The 16,032-nt window shown below is 33.9% G+C and overlaps 1 protein-coding gene and 1 long non-coding RNA gene across 2 annotated transcripts; both read left to right on the top strand.

Annotated features, from left to right (window-relative positions):
* The first annotated feature begins 931 nt into the window (after positions 1-931).
* LOC105334011 (suppressor of cytokine signaling 2) lies at positions 932-3,540 on the top strand. Its single transcript, XM_011437267.4, has one exon. The coding sequence runs from the start codon at positions 1,146-1,148 to the stop codon at positions 1,977-1,979; it is 834 nt and encodes a 277-aa protein (XP_011435569.3). The 5' UTR covers positions 932-1,145; the 3' UTR covers positions 1,980-3,540.
* A 759-nt stretch (positions 3,541-4,299) lies between these two features.
* Positions 4,300-11,851, top strand: LOC136269897 (uncharacterized). Its single transcript, XR_010707496.1, has 2 exons — positions 4,300-5,114; positions 11,503-11,851. It is a non-coding gene; the product is annotated as an uncharacterized lncRNA (long non-coding RNA).
* The last annotated feature ends 4,181 nt before the right edge of the window (positions 11,852-16,032 follow it).

Below are 16,032 nucleotides of genomic sequence, written 5' to 3'. Positions count from 1 at the left end.
GTTTTTTTTTTAAAGAAAATATATTTTTTCATTCACCAGAAAATATATTCCTGCAGAAGGAAAAATTCACGTATATTTCTCAGATACGGAAAAAAAATTTTTATAAAGGGATTCTGAATTGTTTTCCTTAACGAGGGGATGGGGTGCGGGTACGGTACCATTACTACGTGAATCATCAACCCCTCCCCCGCTCCTGATCTGCGCATGATTTTATTGAAAATGGCAGCAATTCTTCATAATGTGTATCGAAATAAAATTTTAGCTCGGATAGACCTCTGTTATCAGAAATACTGCAGTAAAAGAAATCATACTAGATTTACTTTATCTCGACCTTAAAGGCTTTATTTAGTCTCACATATTTTTTTTTTTTAAATCTCTTTTCCACTTATATTACTTCGATCTATTGTATTTTTGTTTTGGTTGAAATATAACACAGGCCCATAGCTTCTCGGTAGTCACGTCTTCCAATATCAGTTTTTCATCGTTGAATTATATAATTCGTCCCCCTTTGGACCTTTTCAAGATAAAGATCAACACCGGCTTCTTGAAAAATCGATTGTACATCTAAGTAGAATTTGAAAAAGAAACTTGCATGGTGGCTACATATATTTAATTTAGACGTTTCTGGAAATTGAAATAAAGCTCTCTAAATGGACCTGCGCTTGAAATCCTATTTCAGAGAACGGTAAATTGAATTCAGAAACTTCCTTTTTTGAAGAACAAGAAACAGATTGTTCAATTTTACACACACACACACACACACACACACATACTCTCTCTCTCTCTCTCTCTCTCTCTCTCTCTCTCTCTCTCTCTCTCTCTCTCTCTCTCTCTCTCACACATTTACCTACTTCTATGTGTAAACACAACGAGTGCGATCAACCTACAATGTATTAACTAGCATGGCGTATATCGCTATGCTATCGGCTTGTTCTAAATATAGCACGCGGTGTTTTCCTTTCTTTCCTTTTACAGCGCTCAGTTTTTCTAGGAACTGGGGTCACGAGGATTTCAGAAAAAGATATAAACTGTACTTGGAATATTATCCATTCGTGATATAAACGTTGGATATGAAATGGATGTACATTGTTTTAGTCTGACTGTCGAAGGCTCGAAGTGTGCTTATAATAAACTGAGCGATACAAATGGTGATGAAGATTTGTATTATGAATGGGAAGCCTCTTGATGAAAGTGAAGGACCACCAAATCTTAATATATGTGATGGCAAAGCGTGTCATCGCCGAATTCCGAAGTCTAAATGTTTAATGGCAGAAGAAGCTTCGAAACTTTTTCATATAGAAACGAGTGAATTAAATAGCGAAAGTAAGACAGTGTCTATTATTAAGGAAAAGAAAAAGGAGTCTCAAAACTTTAACGAAACGGGTACCTTAGGATGTGGCCACGAGAGAGAATCAGCTTATTATTGTGCCAAAGACATGGTCGTCCAGATCGGGACATGTATCACGTTAAGTCAATCAGGGTGGTACTACGAACATTGCTCTAGCCAGGAGGCCAAAAGTCTGCTCAAGAGAGAATCTGTGGGAACTTTTCTCATTCGAGACAGTTCCGATTCTAAATACTTGTATTCTCTTAGTGTCAAGACCTCTCGGGGGACCACTAGTGTGAGGATTATATATAATAAAGGCCAGTTTCAATTGGATAGTGACGAGAGAATTAGTGCTAAGATGCCAAAGTTCGACAGTGCAGTCCGTCTGGTGGACTTCTATGCCCGTTTGACCGATATGGGCAAAAGTTACGTGTGTCGTTGGCTGGAACGTTCTGGACGAAAAGACCTGCCGATAGTTTTACAAAAACCTAAACGAAACTGTGTAGTGGATTTAAAACATCTCTGTCGGTTATCAATTAATCGAAGTCTACCCAAGACTCTCAGTCGGACAAAGGTGTTAAGCAATATGGATAAACTGCCTCTTCCTACTCGTATGAAAGGATACCTCAAGGAATATCCCTATATCCACTGACAGTTATTTTTTGGAGATCCTGATATAACGAGAAATAATCGAACGATACATCCGTATGACGATTGTTTTGTGGTGTTTTTTTTTTTTTTTTTTTACATATAAGCTAGGCAGCGAAAAGATAAGTTGTGTATAGTTCAATGACCATATTATCTACCTCATTTTTAATACGGAACATGATCTATACGTTACACATATAATTTATTTAATTTATTTGAATGACTGTGGGGTTTTCATGATGGAGTGTGAGTTTATTTGTCGACGGTGCTACATTTATTTCTGGGTGTCTTTTTTTTATTATATATATTGTGTCGCACATTAAAACAGAAATTGATGTTTAAAATCTGAAAAAATCTTTTCGTCATTATTTTTATGTGATTTGTACCCGCGGGATCGATTGAGAGAAATATGAATAAGGCCTTTGCGAAAACTACGCAGTGGTTTTCTATGAATTGGTTCCCATGCACTTCCTCGTGGGTTTTTTGGAATTGTCCGGGGGTTTTAAATTGCGGATTTAAATTTGAAATGCACGTTGCACGTTAGATCTAGCCCCAGCCAGGTTTTTACTTTTTTGTCATTTTTTATTTGTATAAGAAATAGTCATTTTTGAAATTGCAGTAAACACCTTTCTCAATCTCTGAAAACGAATTTATATAGTAATCTGTGGTTTCGTTTTTTTTTTATATGTTTAGTGTTAATTAAGGTTAAGATTTATGATAATTAAAACACCGCGTTTTTTTAAGTATGCATTATTTAAACTTGCTTCCTTAATATATGTTACTAGTCGATTTTGATGAAAACCGTATACCATTAAACAATTACACATACTCTTTAATATTATATCACTCGCAAAAAAAAATGAAAATTTTCAATCAAGCCTGGTTGAATGAAATCTAAATAATTAATGATATGCTGTATATATATTCATTCACATATTTAGCACATCAAACGCACGTGCATGCGGATATGTTTTCACATACCACTACATCTAATTTTCCTCGAATTCAGATCTTTCCTTGAAACGAACGTTTGTATACGGTATTTCGTATCATTATCGCTATTTGATTTTTTTTTATCTAAAGATAGTGCTTTACTCGCAAGGGAACATATTTGAGTAGCTGTACGTTGCATAGATAGTTTATTGATTATTTGTATAATCTACTCTATGAATGAAATGAGTTTCTCAAAAGTTTGACATCGTACGGCAAACACACATTAAATTAATCTTTTGAGGGCGTGCATATTTTTTTTTCGGTGACCCAACGGAAGTGCATCAGTTGTGTTAATCAAGTACAAGGTATTCTTTTGAAGTAACACCCATTTCCCGGAATTTTTTTTATTATCTATAGATACGGTATATATCAATCCTTAATTTGGGATCGTAATATTTCCGTTTTATGCATATTTAGAAATCCTAAACGTACTTGCAGAAGTTCATTTTGCCATTCCCATCTCAAAATTTAGGTCATAAAACATACATTGCCTAAAAAGGAGATAACTGTAAGAATGGCCTTTTTAAAAAAATCTTTCTTATGAAGAATATGTATTAAACTTCAGAATTTTGTTGAGTCTACCGATAATTCTACTAATAATACTACTTTTTATTTATACATGTAGTCACGTAATTCACACACAAATACAGTGAACATCTATAAAGTTGTCTGCTTATCATGGCGTGTATCTATAAGAGAAAACAGTCAGTTCTGCTTCAATGTTCTTGATGACCCACCATAAAAACTTGTGGTATTTTATGTGTACTTTTACGTCTTTAGGCCAATTTGTGGTAGTGCCGATTTCCTGAAAATACTTTCAAGCAGGAATTACTCTCGAATGGTAAAGTTGAATCGTATTTCTAGAAAAGAGGCCTAAAATAATTTAAGCGCTTTAATCTTCTCATGAAAATAAATGAGAAAACAAAATTAAAGAGCATTGATTTTCAATAAACTTTTTCGGAAAATCTATATTAGTTTCTTTCACTTTCGTTTTTGTTTCTGTTAAATGCACATATACCAATATGTTAAAAGATAAGGAAAGCTGCGGTGGATGTGCATAACAAAGCACACATAAAGCACACAAACTTAAGAAGATGTACGCATGCATAGACCGGTATACATATTATTATCATTGCCACCGAAGCGTTCTTGGAAAATCCACTGCATGGTGCCGAAAATACTCATGACTTGTTTTTTCTTCGCGCGTTCTGTTTTTTAAACTTTAAAGAGACAGCAATCAATAGACATAGTGTTTTGGTTTCATTCACCACACAAAAATATGAAAATAAAATTTCATTCATACACAACTCTTCTGATTAGTAATTGCGTCGTTCACGTTAAAGTGCGCCTCATGCAAGCTTTCAGTTCTACGAATATATTTTGATCAAGTGTGCCCTATGTCATAAATTAACTGTTATATTATATTTTGAAATAACTGCGTATTGCGGCAAATCCGCGTATTTGGTTTGGTTAATAAACAAGTTAATGAACGGTAATCATGTCAAGTACCCCCCCCCCCCCCAAAACAGCACTAAAGTCACTTGACCTCGTCCTATTATAAAATGATGTATACTGTAGATCCTAGAGAATGACGTGGATTTCTACATCTCGCGAGATTTTACATAAGATATTACATGATTTCATGTACTCTTATATCAAAATCCTGTTTACATCCTGAGGGATTAGTTTTCACACTCCTTATATAGTTTCTGAGAAGAGCGCCAAAGCTCCAATTTAAAATATTACAATACTTCCAGAAAATTTAAAATGACAATGAAAACGTTACTATATAGTATTCCAGGTAGTCTCTCGCCTACAAAGACGGTTACATAATACGAGTTATTAATGCAGACCTGGGGCTCTTCTATAGTAAATTTCAAACTTTGACCCGAAAAGATTTTTATTTCTTTTATGAGTCATGCAGAATAACGTGTTTCGCCTTTTTCAGAGAACACCCTTAAATATTTGCCTTCACAACATGGTTGCTACGATCAATAAGGAGTTTAATTATATTATACAACGCATATGGTTCAACATCCCTGTGCATGTGGGATGCTTGGAACCGGGCTACTTTTGAATCCTAATTTCCGTAAAATAATTCTTAGTACTATATTAGAATCGAAGAATCAGCGACAGATTTTTGAAGGTATTTGTAGCTATACAATTATATGATACAAATTCGTGCTAAAAATGCATAGCCAGAGCGTACAATGTAATTAAACATGTTCAGGAATGTCGCAAGTTTAATACAGTTGATTATGGACATGAAATTGCAAAATTTTCCACGAAATGCAATATCCGCTCTTATCAACCAATTCAACTTGAAAATTGACCAATAATTTTAAGTGCTTAGCCTTGTAGAGTGACGTCTAAAAGCAATTTGAACAAGAACGTAGATTTTTGGAAGGAATGATTTGACTAATGGTTTAAAATGGACATTGCCTTCAATTTGAGATATACACTTTTTACGTATAAAAATATATGCTAATAGAATCAGAAAAAATAACATGATTGTCCGAAACGAAATAAACAGGTCTTTAGTACATTGACGTTATTTGGTACATGTATATTCTCTCAGAAAGAAATGGGCTCCGCCATAGGCATGATTTTATTATATGCGTGTTTTTTATAACTGTGTTTCACTGTACACGGCCACATTTCGTATGATACGCCATATGCTAGCATGCTTTTCTTTTGTTTTAACCATTTCCTTACTACATGCATATATATATTTACCAATACTACCAAGTACATGTACCAATAATATGTATATTAACGCTAACCACAAGCTGGTATACCATTATTTGACCTACTTTGCAATTTTGCAATCTGCCACTTGAACAGTATACGGCTTGCAATATGTAAGTTTCTAAGCACACATTTAAAACCAGCAACCCGTGGTAGAATACGTTTTAAAATCATTTGATTTTTCTTATTTGGACTTTGTTTACGCCACACACTTATTCTGTGAGTGTCAGTTAATTATCGGGGACACTTACTGACCAGCACAGTTGTACTCCAGGCGATATTTTCTGAAAATGACTGACCGTTTGACAGTATGCCAGAAAGGTGAAGATATGTGGCTTGAAGGGTTAGAGTCTATGACCTCGGCCACATTTCCAAAAAATCGCCGGCAAAGCGCCACTCTGCTTGACCTAAATTTATTAAGTCCTTTTGAAATTGTTTTTTAAATACTGACAAAAGAAGGGCAAAATACTGAAAAAAGAAAAAGAAAATTACACACACACACATACACACTCGCATGCAAAATCAAACATGTCAATTTGATTAAATATTTTGACATAAATGATTTTTTTTATTTTTCTTCTTGATTTTAAGTAAAATGTGTTGGTTTAATAAAAGAATGAAACGTTTGCAAGCAGTTTCAGGAATGCAATCTTTCGTGCACTAACTTCGCTAATTGTAACTACTCGGCTGTTTCCACTGGCGCCAACGGAAATGGCCCGTTTGTAACTTCGGCTGATTCCGTGTCTGTGATTGCCGTATCAGCCAAGGTATGCCTAGTGAACCGTCTGTCACGTTAGAAATTTTGAAATTTTCGGGTGGCAGTAAATAGAAACCATCTTGTAAATTTTGTATTTAATGCCAACCGGTAAATTAAAAATTTACAACATGAAATTCTATGTATGGAAGAATTTGCTGACCCTTCGAATTCTATGCAACTTACTGATTATAAACGAAAAAGTATTTTTGCAATAAACATATGTTGTTATACTTTCATGTTAAATACTAAAATCTGATTGGTTTAGACGCAGACCCATGACAATCCCCCTTTTTATAAAATTTGATATAAATACAACACATTTTAAGATCTGTTGAGATGTAAGCTAGACTTCATTAAAGTAAATGATATAGCCTAAATTATAACACAGAAGCAACTTAGGCCTATAAGGCTGTCTAGCCGATACTTATTTTAATGGGAAGCGACTCCATTTTGTATAAAATTCTTACATCCGGTAATGTTAATACATTCGAGGTGTTTTTCCGAGCTTGCCGGAAAGGCCCGAGAAGCTGCGATTGCGGGTAACACAACGAATTGTTACATGCGCGTAAATTATGCGCGTACGGTTCGACGTAGAATTCACGTCATTTCTACATAAAGCTAAGTTTTCTTTAAAATTAAGACATTCAGTATAAAAAAATAAATAGTGCCTGTTTGTAAGGGTAACAGTTGAATTTGACACCCTTCGAAAACCATTGTCAACCGACGCAAAGCGGAGGTTGACAATGGTTTTCTCGGGGTGTCAATTTCAACTGTTACCCTCCCAAACAGGCACTATTTATATAATTTGAATAACATATTTAAGGTTAAAATAATAAAAAGATACGAATTCAGTAATTTAGGCGATTATTGTAGAAAAAATTGCGGATATGTATTTGAGATATGTATTTTTCTGTATTACTTGCTTCCTTCATACCCACATAAAACACCAAAGAAAGCGTCATAATACCTGAGATATAGATATGTATATCCGATGAACATTTGATACTGGAATTGATTGTGCTATTCCGTGGATTTCATGTTCTTGGTTTAGCCAGTAAGTTGCGATCGTTCAAGGAGTAATGCACACAAATTCAACATCGAAAGTACCGAAAGAAAAAAATAATAAACATAAAAAACGATGTATACATTTTTTTACAATGGCTATTTGGATTAAATGTGTGATCTAATAAGCTAAACAATGCATTGGAAAAAATGGGTTTTTTTTATATAGGTAAAAGATATGCGTATATTTATACAAAGACCGGTTTGACTTGGATCGTGTAGATTTGAATTTTGTCAGTTTCTACAACAAGTCGAATTATTTGTTAGATATAAAGAGAAAAAAATATTCAATCATATAGCATCATTGTTTGCAACGAGATACACCTTATACAGTAATAATAAATGTTGAAAATATTAACGTTAACTTTTCATATAAAAGCAATTAGTTTTGTTTTGGCATGATTTAGGAGAACAGAAACTATTTTCGGTCTAATTTTGCGGTTGGCAATTTATTTTATAAAATATGACTATATGTACTATACATGTGTTACATGGCTCAGTATTTATGGTGGTGGGGGAGTGGGGTCATTATGAATCATAAAAAGACTGCATGTTAATCAACTTAATCAACTCAACGCGACAGCATTCAGATGGCCCATGGTGCAAAGTCGTTAACATTTGATGCATTGTCCAATTTACACAATTTTGTTATTAATTTTAGTTTGGGGCCTGTCTCATTCCGGCAAAAACTAGCTTCATATATTCTTTGCACTATATACATTATAGCAAAGTGAATTAGCTATTCTGTCGTGTGCGAACTGTTTAAAAGTCCACACACAAGTTTCAAAGCATACTAGTATTTAAATATTTTTTTTATGAAAGAATAATTTACATGTACATGTAGCATTGTTAGGGTCAAGTAAATTATCTGTCGAATATCTTGGATATGTTGGGTGTTACCTCATGTCAATATTAATGATTTGTTAAACATGAACACGTACGTGGACCTTATGTGGGTGTAAGGTAACCATCACGTGCTAACTCATATACAGATGTTATGTGTATATATATACATGTACAATCTATTCAGTCTTCATTCATATTGAATTTCTTTTACAAACTACTTCATTCTTTAAAAAATGAACAGGCAGAGTGTGGGCGTCTTTCTACGTCTCTAAAGAGAACAATATACACCCTTATGCTACGTTAGTATACAAATTCAATAATAGCACTTATTCGGGGCTCATCGTAGAAATAGTCGCCCTTCATCACAGCAAACCACGCTGCGATTGTTTTGAGCATGATCAAAACAATCGTGCATACGGTACGATTTTTAAGTATTCGTACACTTTCGCACGACACTCGCATTGCACTAGGACAAATATTCGCAATAAATCTTTTAAATTCGTAAGAAAATCGCAAAACTTCACAGTACTTACGATGCTACGAATATCTTACGGTCTACCCCGAGTATTCTACGAGTTTTTGAGATTTTTTCTCGAGTCTTCCGGATTGTCCTCCGAGTGAATGGGCATGTAGTTCGATTTGATGCAAATACCATACGAATACATGCGACTGGGTGCAAGTGTAGTACGGGCGGTTTGCGAGTGAACTATGAGTTAGTACGAAAATACGAGACTGATTAGTGTTTCGCAGTAGTTCTCTTCTTTTGATCACTCAGTACATCTTTCATTAAGTAGTTTGTCTTTCAAAGTTCTACCTGTAAGTGTACATGTAATTACTTCACTCTTATAAAAAATGAACTTTGTTCTTTATGGATAATCTTATTCAGGGAACAAATCAAACATTACTGCTGCTGCTATAAATGTTATTTAAACAATTCAAGAACTAAGATATTCTTGTTTGTTTATAATTTCATTAATAAACGCTCGTCAGCAAATTATTAACACAAGTTACAAACATTGTCACAATATCAAGGATTTCGTTGGGAATCTTAACCCAAAAATTTACATCTAAGTGTACGTGTTTTATATATGTTTAATAATTCTGACCGACTGCATTATTCAACTTATGTTGTGACATTTTTAAAAATATTTCCAGGTAAGTATTTTATGCTTAAATGTAATGATTCATTTTTTTAAGTATCACTTTATCAAATAACAAACCAGAAATATATTCGTTACTAATATCGTATCTATTCGTTTAAAAATCGTGTATCAATTAAGTTTATCGTATAAAATTGTCTTACATCTAACCTGCTCGTAGGAAAATCTCAAGCGTTCGTTACTTAATCACCCAAATTTTTACAAGAATCACCAAAACTCCTCTTGTCATCGCATAAACATCGAACATTGTCTAGCAGACATCGTAGTCGAATCGTACTAGATTCGAAAAAACCCCACTGTCTATAGAATTATTGCAAGACTAGCCTGACGAATATTGGCGATTTTTAACTTAAGTAATTCGTAGGCATCGTGAAATAGTGAACGTGAGAAAGTGTGGCATGGCCACGATTTTGGTCAAATTCTATTTTTTCTGTTTTTTAAGCGCTAAGCATAGCTCAGCGCTTTATTGTCGCTAGACTTCTACTTCCGGTGCATCAAATACTAGTAACCGCCCCCTATGAGCAGAAGTTTATATCATTTAAACTGGTTAGGGAACCAGTTTCAGGAGTTTGTGTACATAACTGCACGGGCTATTGTAATTTAATGTACGGGGCTTACATACATCATTGCAGGGGCTGCCACGTGATGAGGAGATATAGTGCGTATACAGAAGCTGAAATGTTATATTCATATATCTGTTATATACATACAAAAGCTGGATTAGCGCTTTTCAGTACTATCAGTACTTTGATTATCATTTACAATCCTTCTAATGATCAAATGAAATTTGAGAATCACTCGTAGAGTTATAAGCAAGATACAGGGCTCACAATTCTTTGTCATGTAAACAAGGCTCGTGCCCTGTTTTTGTTTAAATAGGTTCAATATACAATAAAAAATCTTTTTCGAGCCAATTTATTGATCTTCTTATTCATTTTATTAAAACATAAATAAACATGCAGTTCCTAAAATATATCACATTCATTTTAGGTCTTAAACTGGAATTTTTACTTCAACTGTTTACATAGCACAGAATTGGAAGCTCTTTAGCTCCCTTATATAAACTAAACAAAAGACACTCAAGTTGTTTTTGACTATTAAGAAGCCTTACTGAAGCATTGTAAACATTATCATTGAACAAAATAATTTTTGACCAAAATCGTGACCATGCCCCTTTAAAGTAAACAACTTTAAAAATTGTCAAGACAAGATGAGTGACTTAGGTTATCCTTTATTTGGTTTTTGTCAAGAGCTGACGATGTTCTGCGAAGTTATTATCAATAATATTCTTCATAACGAGATAAATTATATTTAAACTTGTAAATACAATCCAGCTGTCGATGGTATGCAGGTAATTAGTTTGACCTCGTTATAACGAGCTATAGATAGGAACTACAGATAACTAACTCGCTATATACTTACAAGATAATAGGTTTAGATATCACATCCCTTAGAATCACTAAATAAAGAAATAAATACATGTACACTGTTTACCTTCTGAAAATAAGGTAACCTGGCTTTTTAAAGTTAGAAATGAAGAGGCGTATGGACCTAACTGCTGCCCAGGGCTTAGCTGGGCTAAGATAGTTCTTATTTTATAGTATGTAAGAATGATAAAAGAAGTGCAGTTTCATTAATTATATCTTTAGCATTTTTGGTTGAAAATCTAGATACCAAACACCCTTTTTTAAATGTTATACAAGTATTACTCTGTTGAAACAACGATCTGTTCATTTTAACAAGAAGGAAGACCTAGGGTTAAACTGTAGAAAATTCATTCTGTGTCCCTTATCTACAAGATATTATCGTTGTTCTTTTTTCACGGCTGATTTGTTACAACCGGAGGTAAATATTCTATTGGGTAATCATCCGAATTGAAACCAGGAATAACTATTCCAATCATATAATAGAACAAACGCCAAGATTCTAGTTTTTTAAACACAGAACTCTTCTTTTCGTAGAGTCTTGGATAGTCTAAGGATGTCTATTACCATGGAGCCCACCGGCAATTTGTAAGCATAACATTATTCAACAGACGTATTGCAAAAGCCATGACAGCTGATGAGTTTTTCTAGGAAATGTTCGCTGACTCAGTTTTCCTGTGCGAGTCGATGAAATGCGCGGATTACAGAAGCTGTCAACATAATTTTCTAAGAAACTGTTGTTACGTTCGGCTGTGAGGAATAAACGCACGCAGTGTATGGTATTGAACCAGGGACTGTACATGCCAGTCTCTGAATTAGCACACTGCGTATTTACAGGGCTTGATTTGTAAGATTTGATATCATGATATTTAAATTTACATCTGAATTCTTTGCTGTATTCATCCACACCGGTTTATTTTTCAGTCCATTGACGTCATTTCCAAATGTTTATTGTTCGCAATATAACAGTAGAAACTGACGAAACTGACTGTGACTTGCTACTTTTTGAATTTCACAAATTCACATACCGGGATTTTAGTTCAGTGGTATGTGTTGTGTTGTGTTGAACATATTTTATTGACTAATGCCAAAAGGATTGGACACAAGTTCCAAAAACTTAGAATGTCCTCTCCTTGTACATAATATATTACAGTGCCATACAATGCCAGTTAACATTGATAACAGTTATAGAACATGTAATGAAATACAAATAAATCATTAGTTTTAAATCTAGAATTAGAATTAGGATGGATAAGAAAGTTATGCAAATAATTTAAAAACTTAGATAAATCTACCACACTTTTGTATAAATGTATGAACTTCTTTAAATATTTTTATGTTTTCATCATAAGATAAAGTGTTGTCACCCCAAAGTAACAAATGTACATCAATTATATTCAGTGGTATATCATCCATGTTATTTTTTTGTTTATCTGTAGCAAATTTTAGCCTGTAAGTTTTCTTCTTGCATGTCGTGGGAGATGAACGACCCCCCCCCCCTTTTTTTTGACAATTCTTAATCAATACTACATCAAACCATTCTTAAAATTAACCTAAATTAATTCATGTAAAGTATAAATATAAACTTACTGATCAAAATGATCGTACTTGCACTCTTATTAAGAAATGTCATGCACAGACAATTCCATTTAAACAAGGTCATTCAAATGCAAATATCATATACATGTATTATATATATCATGACCTAATTTGCTGTACTTTTGCCGTCTATGAGCATGCTTTCTTTTAAAAAATATATTTACATAAGAAATGTTTCCATAAATTTTATAGACACGTGAGCTCTCAACACCTGCTTTCACACACATGCTGCTGAAAAAAGTTTGATTTTTTTTTTAATAAATTCAGTTAATTTGTTATATGACCAAGTGACACTTTTTTTAGCACTTAGTTTACAAAGGGATGGCTATTAATGTCGGAAGAACAGTCTACAATTTCGTGCAATCATTCTTGAAATACCTAGGTTAATTTTCTACCATAGACGTTAAGCTATTGTATGTCTTTATCGACAATTACCTGTCTCAATCTTAGCCCTAGGCACACTTCTCATATTCTCAACTATACAGTGTGCACACTTCAATAAACAAAAAACAATCTAACCAGTTTGATCAATGACGATTTTGAGTGTCATTTGAAAAATACCAAATTACATGTACGTGTACAAAAGGAGTCAATGTCACTGTCAGTAGGTGGCGCTCAACCGGAAATTGGTGGAAAAGTCTAATTGCTTATTTATAAAGCATACAAGTGACAAAAGAACACTTTAAATGATCCGCATGACCGCCAAAATGATGCCGCGTTGATTACCCTGTTATTCAAGCTGTGATGTTACTCTACCACACCAAATTTTTCCATGTGTTTTTACAATATGTATCAAACGCATACACGGTCTTATCTTAAATTATCTTAAATATCCCATAATTGATACAATTAACGACATGAAATTAGTTTAAATCCTTTGTTTTATCATTTAAATTTTTCAATGCCGCTTCAACCAATGAAAATACACTCTTACATTGATAGGAAAGTGATAATGGAAAAGGGATTAGTACAACTAGCGCACAAACATAATGCACCGCGATGCGTACACCTGATAACCACCGCGGCATAAATGTGCAGGGAAACTTCACTATAACTCATAAATTTAAAAATGCATGTAGGTCATCTATGCAAAAACGTCATCAATTTAAATTTTCTTCTATAGCCTTTACATTCTATTTTTGATCTAAAACATTACATGTTATTGACTTTAAATTTCAAGAAACAAAGATAAGCGTTGAATTTCCTTCCTTTTTTGCTTCTTGATAACAAGTTAACTGGCGTATTTCCAAGTTATTCTAACAATGTATTCATACACGGGCGCCTAATTTACATTTCTGAAGTATTTGCAATATCGATGTCCCTTCGTTGAATCGCAGAAAGCAAACACTATGGTATTAAACGCTTATGCTACCGATACAGCTTGATCCTGTGTTTTCAAAGTGAAAATTGGCATAATTTTTCTTTTGGTTTTATCCTTAAACAAATCGGGATTTGAATAAAAAGTAGGATAATGTTAACTTTGTATAATCAAAGCCTTTCGCCAGTCGTCCTGGTTTATGCTGAAATTTGTTTAATCGAATTATTCTGATATCGAGTAAATTCGGACAAGTATGTTTAAAAAGAGTAACTAAAATGTCTTCTGAATATCAATGAACAAACATTAATACTCGGTGCTTTATATATATACATGTACGTCAGACAAAAAGGATGCATTGGTGAAAAAAATGCTTTGCTTTGCTTTATGACACCAAGGGCATCCGTAAATTCATTGGTTTTCAATCCTAGCGCAAGACTGTTATTTTTTTAAACTACATGTATATATAAAGACACATCTTCTAAAATGCTTATCCATGTGCGAAACGAACTTTCCGTGTACGGAGGGGGGGGGGGCATCAAAATCACAACCCCAACAGCTTCGTGGAAACTGGAAACCACAAAACAACATGACCCAAAGGAAGTTTTGTGTTACGGCCGGAAAGCCAAGAAATTGCACGGAAGCCAGGGTCTGTGTCCAGTCACTAAGAAGAGAGGGGTAACCACAAAAGTTACAAGTGCGTTCTACATGCACCATAAAAAATTGGATATCCGAGGTCCAAAGTTACATTCAAAGCATGTAAAAGAAATCAATATTTTGCTTTAATTTACGTACTATAGTATTTGGGTGTCTGATGTTACGTGAATATTGATTCCATGGGGATTGGTATTGAAGTGATAATTTAATTAAAATAAATCAAACCAAAGGATAATGGCAAATTAATTAAAACTTGTAATCAATCAAGGCATTCCTTTTAAGGATCAATATATTATAGTTAATAATGAATAATTAATAGAACACAATTAATTACTAATTATTGCAAGACATGGTGTGTACCGCACCCTACTCTAACTATTGAATTTAAAATAGCATAGTTCAGCAAAATTGTCGTGAAAATATAAAAATCTAAATTCAATGACGTCAGTGCAATAACTGAAATGATGAAATGCGCTTTTGAGGGTTGAATTTGGAAATTTTCCAACAAAATGCGCAAACTGACTGTGTTTTTACGTTGGCTTATTTAGTTTCAAAATTTGCACAAGGATTAAAAATATCTACTATAGTTCATATAACTAGCTGAACATAATATATATAAACTGGTAACGCGTTAAAAATGAAAGAAAAAATGAGTAAAAGCTCTTCAATTCCGGGAAAAAGGGTTTTTAACCATGTTTTACCAGTAGTTTATATTTAATAAGGGGGTATCAATTTCAATCTTTGGACGAGTGATAGCTGTATACGCACATTGGCTAGTCATGATTTGAAAACAAGAGCACACATATTACTTTAAAAACCTACGGAAATAATTAAAAACACAACCAAGAGGCCCACGGGTCATATCGCTCACCTGAACAACAGTTCCTAGCATCAATCTATTTCATCTTAATCCCTCTTGGGCCCCAGTATAAGTCGGGGGGGGGGGGGGTCCACAATTTGAAAAATTTAGAATTTACAATATCTTAGGATACTTGCATAGTAATCTCGCAAATTGTAGCATTGTAGTTCTTGAGAAGATTTAAAAAAACATTTTCCCTATTTATTTCTATGTTAAGGAGGTTGGGTGGTCAACAAATTAACCATCAGGTCTGCCTAAAATTTTGAGATGTTAGCTATAATCTAATTACAAGTATTATCTAATAAAGAAAAAATCCATTTATTTCACCTTTTGAATTTGGGTACTTTCCTATAGTTTTATTTAGAGCTCTCCTTCTAAAGGAGATCAATACAGTCTAAAAATGACCACCACCATAGAGCCCTCTTAAACTTTGAACCCCTCTTGATGCCCCAGTATTAGTCCAGGGAGTCACGATTTTAACAATTTAGATTCACTATGGTGTGTATATTGGCATTTCTGGTGCAATGGTTTTTTTTAAGACACACGCTCTATTTTCATTGTTTTGTAATTATCTCCCTTTTAAAAAGAGGTTTGTTCTTTATTTTAGCAATTTAGAATCCCTTTCCACAAGGAAGCT

Source organism: Magallana gigas, chromosome 7 (assembly GCF_963853765.1).
Source record: "Magallana gigas chromosome 7, xbMagGiga1.1, whole genome shotgun sequence".
Classification (NCBI taxonomy): domain Eukaryota; kingdom Metazoa; phylum Mollusca; class Bivalvia; order Ostreida; family Ostreidae; genus Magallana; species Magallana gigas.
Note: the sequence above shows the minus strand (reverse complement) of the source record. Positions and strands in the feature narration are given on the sequence as shown.

Excerpts from the sequence above, each read along its gene's own strand:
- LOC105334011 (XM_011437267.4), top strand. The coding sequence starts at position 1,146 with ATGGTGATGAAGATTTGTATTATGAATGGGAAGCCTCTTGATGAAAGT.